This window comes from Sinocyclocheilus anshuiensis, unplaced genomic scaffold, assembly GCF_001515605.1.
Source record: "Sinocyclocheilus anshuiensis isolate Anshui unplaced genomic scaffold, SAMN03320099.WGS_v1.1 scaffold1753, whole genome shotgun sequence".
NCBI lineage: Eukaryota > Metazoa > Chordata > Actinopteri > Cypriniformes > Cyprinidae > Sinocyclocheilus > Sinocyclocheilus anshuiensis.
Window position 1 is genome coordinate 835,592 of NW_015541398.1, and position 10,487 is coordinate 846,078.

The window sequence follows — 10,487 nt, forward strand, 5'->3', positions numbered from 1 at the left end:
ACTTTACTGTATTGCACATCAAATATGTTCTGTTTGGCCATTATTGTGTCATGCAACATTTTCACATTCATTGTCAAATCTTTTTTTTTTTATCATGCATTGTGCCAAATAACATCTTAACCGTGCTAAATGTTCTAATGGTTTTTGTTCGTCATGGGAAAGTTCCCATAGTTTGCACATTTCCCACACTAGAGGCCAAATCCACATAATGACCCAATCCTTACAGATTCCAGCGGCGTTGGTCACAGCGTCGCTCTGATTTAGGGCTCATATTCCAGTGACGGTTCATTCCACTTGAGTAAGCAACTAAAACAATGACCCTGATTGTCATTTGTGCATTTTTACATCAGTTGCACTAATTCTACGTTAAGCTGCTTATTTCTGTCTTACGGGATTTGTGATTTTTGTTTTCTGTATTATTAGTCAGGATTTTTCCTAAAGCGTCTAGAATATTATGTCCAGCAAAACATAATGAGCTCAATTGGAGCGATTGTTTTGTGGAACAGATGTCATTATGCATTACAGTTGCATTGTACAGTATATTTAAAAGAAAATAATTAAGAAGTGAACATTATGATATGGCAATCAGTTTGCATTGAACAAACCAAAGCTCTGTGGCTTTAGAAGGTATTAATGCCAAAAGATGCTACATTAGCAGCGGGTGCTCATTTCCACAATACATCTGCCATATTGGAAAGGTCAAGATCCATAAAAGTGCAGTAGAGTAAAAGGGTTCTTCAGCTTGTAACAATAGCAGAACCCTTTTTGGTGCTAAAGAACCATGCTTTGAAAATGCTATATGGGACCTTAATGGTGTTATAAATAACCTTTTTAATGATGGTTTATTTTCATTTTTATTAGTATATTTATATCATAATATTCATATTATTTGCATATATTATTAATACTGTTTTTACCCCTCTATATGCCTGGTATTACAGTATCTTGTAGCGTCTATCAGGGTTTTACATAAAAACAACAGGAGCATTTTGTGTCAGTTAGGGAGTTTTATTTTGTAATGACGTGAAATCGTAATAAAAATAACAGTGATCTACAGTTATTAGCAGAATACATTAATAAATGAGCACCAGAAAATCGGTTATGAGGTGCTTTGACAGTTATAGATTTGAAAAACAAAAAGGCAGGAATAATAAAAAAAACAAACTCTAAGGCAAAGAAGCATTTTCAGCATAAAAGGGCTCTTCAGGATGCTATGCTTCTAAATAGAACCGTTACTACATGTAAAGAACCTTTAAAGAACCATCTTTTTTTTGCTCATATTTTCATAAGATCTGGTTTGTCTTAAAAGTCACACATTTCTGCGTATCGAAAGTGCGTGCTAAATCAAATGAGAATTCATGAAACACTCTAGTAAAATAATATGGTGAAAACCTTGACATCATAACCAAACTTCCTGCTTTTGAGGTCACATGACTGTCCCAAACATGACCTCTACAACAATAGGCCCTGTCTAGACCTGGAATGTGATGCACGGGAATTCTGCAGCATGTATGTCACAGACGTGAGCGGGATGTTTGGGCGATGATGTCACAGTGGTGTTTTGTCTTCTGGCGCTATGCAACAGAAAGCAGCACCTTCTGAATCACATACTGATACTGGCGCTATCAGATTCACACTCTGCCTTCACTTTGACAGGATTTATGTAATTACAACAAGATGACTAATATGAGCTGTTCACATCCTCAGACTCGTTTCTATGGCAGTGTGCATCATAACACTAAAATGAGTCATGTGTGGCTTCATTGATGACAGCGGAGCACTTAATCGCTCATTAATACACATCTTTATGCTCTCGCAAAATACTGAATACATGCATTGGCTTATATATTAATGTAGAGGTTGCTACCAAAAATAAATAATGTTTCACCTCAAAAACCAAGAGAGGAAAAAACAAAAACAAAATATGAAATAGATTCGTGAGATCCCAGTTAGGTAGAAAGCTCTACACATGTTTCCATTAGACATTCATTCATTCATTTTTTATTTGCATATATTATCATGATAATTATGCACATTTCCTCCCCAAAATTCTTCAGTAATACACTCAGATGTTTTACTTTTAAACTTTTTTTTTGCAATTGTCATTATTCTCAATGTTCACTGTTATTATATTCTCATAAACGTAATGTAGTATTTTTTTACTTAATGCAAAAATATTGTTTATTTATTGTGATTTTACAGTTGAAGTGTGCGTTTTCCCAAAAGCATCGTAAGCCTTAATAGATCTTGGAGACATTTGGTGCCAAATGGAGGGAAATGTAGTTGCTTTTACATGTTGTTATAATGGTTACGTGAGAGAAGTCAACTTTTTTTCTTCATTTTTTGTAACTTTTTTTTTTATTTATTTTATTTTATTTTATTTTAAATGTTTGACATTTATTTCTAGTCAGAAACTTTGGCATGATGCAGCATAAGAGGAGTTAGTAATGGCTAATGGGATCAATCTGCACATCCTGACTGAAAACTTATCATCACAGAGAGCTTTCCATCCAAAGTTTAAAGTGATTTCTACTTAAGCTACTTAAGGAAAGTAGTGCTTTGCTTCTAGAATAAGGTTTTGAGTTGAGTTTCGCACAAAGAAATGGTCATTAACAAGTTCTTCAGTGAGTTATTAACACTCCCTCGTGGCTCAGTAAATGTCTCGTTTCATTCACAATGCATTTCATTCGCGCAAGCAAGCCTCTGCTCTTCAGAAACCCGGGATTTCTAGCCTAATGAATGATTTATGCAGAAGCGTAGAGAGTCTTTCAACAGGCGATCTAGGATGCTGACACAGACATTACAGCAGCTGCTCCAAAAATACACCAGCTGCATCTAATGCTGATTTCATAATGGCCCTCTTACTGTTGAATTCCAGCGATTTAAACCTTTCTGAACTGCTCTTTCAGACAAGGTGTGATCACTGAAGTGAGCGGAGGATTATTGCGATCATGTGGCCACACCTGAATGATAAAGTCATCGTTAGTCACTGGATCGCTCACACGCACACCACACCACACACACCACACCAGTGTCGACTCAGCTGATGTCACAGATGCTTCGCTCATGCGTGTAATTTTATTATTCATGTTGTGAAAAGAGGTTTAGTTTGCTTAAACGGGCTGAAAAGCAAATTTAGCCTTCACAACAAAAGTGTAGGATTTGACGTTGCTTTATAACGTCAGGGTGATGATGCTTTTAGATATTAAGGCAGGCGAACAGATATTTGTTGGTGGCCTTTAACTACTCGTAACACTCCCGCCTTAATCACAAACAAATATCTACCAACCAATGTTTGCAGAAGAGCTTTCCGCCTGACCATTCCTGAATAGCTTGATAACATGTAGGTTAAGAGAACACGTCTGTCATTTGTTTTTTGCTTTCCAAGTGATATTTTATCCTCTGGTTTTCCATGTCATCAAATGGGGCCGAACATATATACTTATATGTCCCATTCACATAGTATCCGTCCTAAATAGTATTTGAAATTACAGTTAGTGTTCATTTTGTCAGCTATTTTTAATTTAGTCTTATTCTTTTAAATTAGTCTTGGTTTTAGTCCTGCTGTCAAATGTACTTTTTAGTTAATATCATATTTATTCAACCTTGTCCTGTTTTTGTTTAGTCAAGTTTTAGCCGACTAAGGCCCGTTTTCACAAACGGGGCTTAGCTTAAGCCAGGACTAGGCCTTAGTTAAATTAAGATATTTAGGCAACTTTTACAAAAATGCCTTAGAAGAAAACATTACAGGTGTGCATCTTGACATAGAACAATGACACTGACATATTTTAAGATATGTCAGAGCAAGATATTTTCAGTTGAGACGGCTCAAACATGCATTTTAGTCCAGGGGGTGAAACCAGGGGTAAATGTCTGAGCATTGTAGTCTAGTTTTAGTCAATGGAAACGTTTTGTCACATTTTCGTCATGCTGTATAAAATTAAACTGGTAATTTTATTTTATTTTTTTTTATTTTTTTTTACTCAAAAATATAGTCGAAAAGATTGTTGTCGTTTGAGAAATAAATTTTTACATTTCAGGTAGTGCACTTTCACCAATAAGCACAAATTAATAGAATGTGGACTCATAGACATGGCTTATTTTACCTCATCTAGTGTACTGATTTATTATAGGCTATTCATATGAATTAATATCAAAGACTTGGATATGCACTCTCTCTGTCTACATTATGAAAACTGCTAAAAACAAACTAAAATATTATAACAGTGAAATTCCTAATAGTAATTCCAATAATTCCAAATTGCAATAATGTTTCTCTATTAAAACAACAGCGGTCGAGTAAGTGCTTTTATTCAGCAACAAAATAGTCAAGATCTCATGACTGAACACAGACTGGCTGAATGACACTTTCATTTAAGCCGAACATCTCACACGGAGATCGATAAACTCCAGCTTACTTCTTTTCAGATCATCGTTGGCGCTTCCGCAATGAAGAGAAAGCGTGTGTGCATGGTTGCCAGATTGCAAAAATAAGCAAAACGCCGGGCAGAAAATGTGCCCTTTTAACAGAGAAGCTCTGATTTGGGGATTTGAACTCTTGATATCTGGCAACCGCACACATGAAAGCTTACTTAGTAGAGGCACGTACTGCAGTCCGTGATAATATTTTGTCTCCTTTTTTTCGAAGAAAATAAAAAGACATTTTTGTATAGTTTTATTTTTTTAAATGCATTTTAATCTCGTCTTTTATCGTCAACGATATTGCATGTTGATATAGTCACAGTTATCGTTTATTGACCTTATTGTCGTCTAGTCTTAGTCATGGGAAAAAAAGCTTATTTTTTGTCGTAGTTTTCGTTAACGAAATTAACACTAGTTAGTGTGTCCCAAATTGTAGTATGTTGAAGTGCAGATCCATGCACACTCTAACAGCTTATATTGTCCACAACTCATTGTATGTAGGACAAGGATTCAATTAGAATTACAAACTACAAATATGGCAGATATGTGAGATCGATGGTTAAGTAGAGAGGTTTTGATAAAGGGGTTTGAGTGATTAATAATCAATATCTAACATTGCAGTTTAAATGCTGATGGGATGCACATAACTAACAGTATGCACTCTTTTCTACACTAAGTATACTTTTAGGGCGAAGTGGGATGCAGCGATAGCGTTTAACATCATTTTTTCCAACATAGAGAGAAAAAATTGCCAGTTGCAACTCATTTTGCTTCTGTAATTTGTGTCAGTTCAGAGTGAAACCGGACATTTTTTAAATTGCTTTCATTGGGAAATGATTAACACGAGCCAGACAGAATGCACATAAAACAATATCTACATTAATAATTGTCATTTGGTTAAACTGATCCAATAACCCACTAGGCCTAAGTAACAAACAGAAGAGGAAAGTAGTTTTAGAGAGAGAGTGTTATTTCTTTGGAAATACTTGTCTTGATGAATCATTCACAGAAAGACCAAGTGTTTAATCTCTAAAGTTGTCCCCTTTAATGCATTAAATAGACAAGCTGACCTCAGCAACCATCTTCCCCTTCATACGTTCAGGAACTGATGCTGACTCATCAGTTTTAACATGAAAGCACGCATGTAGATCAGCTTTTGTCCGTATGTTTGCTGAATGTCTCTGAGAGTTTGTGCTGGGCTCATGAGCTGTTTAACATGCACAGCTGCACGAAATGTGTTTGGAGTCTCAGTATGGTGTTTTAGAAAAGGAAAGTTTTGAGAATATTATGCTGGATCTTCTGTCTTTTTGTGTCTTGTGACTCCAGTAACCCATTAAAAACTGCTAATACAAACAATTCTGTGAACAAATAAATTAGTGAGGTCAAATACTCTTATGCAGCGACTCAAATGCTTGCAGATGTTGTAGTGTGTTTGTGCATCTTTCTTTACAACAGCAGACACTCGGACTGATATTTTAATATCTAATGCAGTGACATTCAGACATTTTAGTGTGGCTTTGGAGTCCAGCTGAGAGTTAGTGCTGTTGTTAAAAGTATACAATTATTGTTGTTGTTGTTGTTGTTGTTGTTGTTGTTGTTGTTGTTGTTGTTGTTGTTGTTGTTGTTGTTGTTGTCGGAAAAAAAGGAAAAAAAGTTGTTGTTGTTGTTGTTGTTGTTGTTGTTGTTGTTGTTGTTGTTGTTGTTGTCGGAAAAAAAGCGAGCAGCCTTTGATTTTGCTCATCAATCTTGGCCTTTGCAGGTTTGTGTGTTTGAGTCAGCTTTAATATTCAATTTTATAAATATATGCACTCCGAGTACAAATTTGAATTTATATATATTTGTAATCTTTACGTTACTATTAATAGTACTAGTGAATAATAATTGAATCTTTTACGGCAGCAACTTTCTCATTTTGAAGCAATAAATGCATAGCATCAAAATAAATTTGTTACCATTTAGATAGCACGACATCATCATTATTTTAAAAATAATTAGCAATAATTGGTTATATACTGTATATTATCATTGTAGTTGTTTTAAGATATTCATCATTCATATTATGTATTCATTGTTGTAGACTAACGATCATTTAGTTATTATTGTGTCAAGCAGGGCTGTCTATGAATATTTGTATTCTGACTATTCATTTCAATTTATTTATGATTTTATATGTATTTAAAATTTTTAAGTAACTCTTAATAGTACTAGTGCAAAATTACATTTCATTTTGAAGCATCAAAACCGAAGCTGAAAATTTATTTGTGATCATTTTGAAAAAAAAATAATTATTCATTATTATTATTTAATTATTAAGCATTTAAAATATTATTTAAAAAATAATAATTAGGTTACACTTTATTTTAAGGTGTCCTTGTTACAGTGTAATTATACATATAAGTACTGAGTAATATTAATTAACTATATGTACTTACTATATGGTTAGGGTTTGGCTTAGGGTTACTTGCATGTAATTATGCATAATTAATTGTTATTATAATAGTAAGTACATGTAACGTGTAACAAGGACACCTTAAAATAAAGTGTTACCAATAATTATTATATATTTTATATATACTATTGTTGTTTTCAAGATATATTAATATTAATATTATATAAGAGGAATATATTCATGTATGTTATGGATTCATTACTGTAGTCTAATGGTCATTTAGTTATTATTATGTTAAACAGTGCTGTGCATATAAATTATGGGAAAAATACTGTCTCCTGATATCAGCATCAGTTAAAAAATGTGTGTGTGTGTGTGTGTGTGCGTGCGCGCGCGCGTGTGTGTGCGCGCGTGTGTGTGTGTGTACTTGCATACATGCAAAAATACCAAAGAGATTTCATATCTTGCATGCTGAGTTTGAGTGTCAGATGTCTTTCCATCAGTCTCATCACTCTAAAGTTTTATGTTTTTTGCAGTCTCCACATGTATGACCTCCTGTAAGAGGGTGGCTCCTCCTCCTGTTCCCCCTCGAACCACCTCCAAACCCTTCATCTCCGTCACCGTGCAGAGCAGCACCGAGTCTGCACAGGACTGCTACCCAGACCACCACGACCGCAAGAGCGAGGTCAACAGCCAATCAGGACGCAGCAACTCCTCCGACAGCCTCGACAGCCTGGCCAAAGGGTCACGACCCCAGCTTCCTGTAGCGCCGCCCCGTGAACCCCAGATCCCAGCGGCTGTGGTCATCTCTCCCAACCCGCTCCGAGAGTCCCATCATGAGCAGGTGAAGGCTGCAGACGAACGCCCTTTAGACCTCGTCCCGAGACGGAAACTCTCCTCCATTGGGATTCAAGTGAGTTTAGTCTGTCACACACTTGAGTACAAAGGATTTGAATCATTGAATGTTAATTCATGATATTTCATTGCCGTTTGCAGGTCGACTGTATTCAGGAAATCCAGGCTAAAGAAGAGACGCCACCATTGGCCAGATTCCAGTCGATCGGCGTTCAAGTGGAGGACGGCTGGACGTGAGTTTGTTTCGCTTCTTGTTTCTTGCTCGCTGTACGATAAACCCTGTAAAGTCTCCGAAACAGAACTCGAGAGTAGTGTTAATTTTGTCAGCTATTTTTAATTTAGTCTTAAGGGCCCGTTCACACCAAGCACGAGAACTATAAAGATAACGATAAAGATATAGTTCTAAAAATCGTTCTCAATATTAAAGAATAGCAGAGTCCACACCACAACTATAACGATAAAGACAAAGAGAAACTATATCATTGGAATCACTTTCAGAACGATTTTTTTCCCAGCTGATGAACGATACAAACATTGACAGCCAATCAGAATCCATCCTGCTATATCGAGCTCGAGAATTTAAAGCGGCAGACGCACGTGCGCTTAGAATAAACAGACGATATCATTCGCTGGTGTGGACGCTACTATCGTTATCTTTATAGTTATCGTTCTTGGTGTGAACGGGGCTTTAGTCCTGTGTCAAATGTAACTTTTAGTATTTATCATATTTAGTCAACTTGTCCTGTTTTAGTCAAGTTTTAGTCGGTGGAAACATTTCATCAGAAGTTGCTCTTTCACCAATAAGCACAAATCAATAGAGTATTGACTCGTATGCATTAAAGCAATAAGCCCCAAGAAGCTACGGGAAGCGGAGTGCCTAAAACCCCCTTAGCTGTTATAAATTCACTGTAAACCACGGCTTCACGGGGTTTATTGCTTTTATAAAACGGTTATTCCATATACGTAGTAAGGTTTCACAAAATAAAACAGAGCAAATAATGTGTAATGATATTAATAAAAACAGTATTCTGTAACAGTTGTGGTTGCAACAAAGTGGTTGTCGAGCAACACACAGAAGTAAACAAAGGTGTGTGTTTGTAGTGTAATTTACAAAAGCTTCGAACGCGGCTCAGCCAATCAGAATCAACGACCGGAACTCTCCGTTTTATAAGGTTTATTTTACCTCATCTAGTGTACAGATTTATAACAGGATATCAATTAGAGGCTAAATAAACAAAGACTTCAGATATACAACTCTGGTTGGGGGATTTGAGGTCTTGATATCTGGCAGCCGCAAACATGAACGCTCGCATAATAGAGTCTTGTACAGCAGTCTGAAATGTTTTGGCTCCACTTTTTTCAAAATAATAAGGTTTTGGTTAAGGTTTTGTTCTTTTAACTACATTTTAGTCTCCTCTTTTTTTCGTCAACGATATTTATAGTTCATATACTAATATAGTAATATACTAAATATTAGATGAAGATCTTTAAAAAAGTTAAATGGAAATTAGAAATAATGGCAACTAACTGAAATAAAATAATTTAAGTTGAAGTACTATAATTACTAACTTTAAAAAAAATCAAGCTAAATACAAATGTTTTTTAAAAATCTAAAAAAATTACAAAAGCACATAAAAATGAATAAAACAAACTAAAATTAAAATGAAAATTTTATGTATTAATATACTAAAAATTAGATTAAAAACTTTTTTTTTTTTTTAAGTAACAAAAATCTAAAATTTGGAAGTGTTACTTAAATATAAGTTTAAGTTGAAGTACTATAATTTCTAAAATTGAAATAAACATTTATTTAAATAGAAGTATTTAAAATTAAAATGACTAAAAGCTGAAAATATAGAAATAAGAGCTATTTCAAAATATGAACAAACACGGTAACACTTTACTTGAAGGGGTGTGCATAAGACTGACATGACACGTTTGACCTACCCTTACCCCTAACCCTAGCCCATAACAAAGACATCTCAAACAATGTCATCTTTGCATTAAAAATTACATAACTGAGCGAATGTCTCAGTTATCGTTTAATGACCTTGTTATCGTCTCGTCATCGTCTCGTTTTTGTCAGGGGAAAAACTCCGTTGACGAGCATTTTTCGTCATAGATTTCGTTAATGAAATTAACACTACTCGAGAGGAAACAGACACTTTTTCAGCAGCCTTGGATTGGTTCTTCAATAGAGAGAGTTCTGAGCCTTGAACCAAACCAACCAGCTCTGTTTCTGAAAATCAGAACAGAAAAACTGTGTAAGACTGTAGGGAATCCATGCAAACAATGCAGTGATTGCAATAACATTATTGTAATAACAATGCAATTACTATATAGATATATATATATATCACTAAGATTTTTTTTTTTAAGAAAATAATAAGTTTTTTTCACCAAGGAAGCATTAAATTGACCAAACGTGACAGTAAAGACATTTATAATTAAATTATTATAATTCAATTATGATATAATTATACAAAAGTTTTCTAATTCAAATAAATGCCACTCTTTTGAACTTTTGAAAAAAATGCATCTGTTTCCACAAACATATTAAACGTTTTTTAACATTGATAATAGCAGCTTTGCCATCACAGAAATAAATTACATTTTAAAATATATTCAAATAAAAAAAAAATGGTTATTTTAAATTGTAATAATATTTCACAGTATTACTAATTTTACTGTATTTTAATTAAATAAATGCAGACTTGGTGAGCAAGGCTTCATCACACACACACACACACACATAGCAGTGGTGCAATGCTACTGCTGAATAGAAATGTCCTGTAACACAGCCACACACACACACACACTG

General features: G+C 34.7%; 1 protein-coding gene across 1 annotated transcript in view; it reads left to right on the forward strand.

The window, feature by feature from the left end:
• Positions 1 to 10,487, forward strand: part of dlgap4b (discs, large (Drosophila) homolog-associated protein 4b) — a 106,207-nt gene that overhangs the window by 89,975 nt on the left and 5,745 nt on the right. The window contains exons 8-9 of the mRNA XM_016489245.1: positions 7,348 to 7,724; positions 7,808 to 7,899. Of these exons, the coding sequence (XP_016344731.1) occupies positions 7,348 to 7,724; positions 7,808 to 7,899 (469 nt within the window). The remainder of the gene's footprint in view (positions 1 to 7,347; positions 7,725 to 7,807; positions 7,900 to 10,487) is intronic.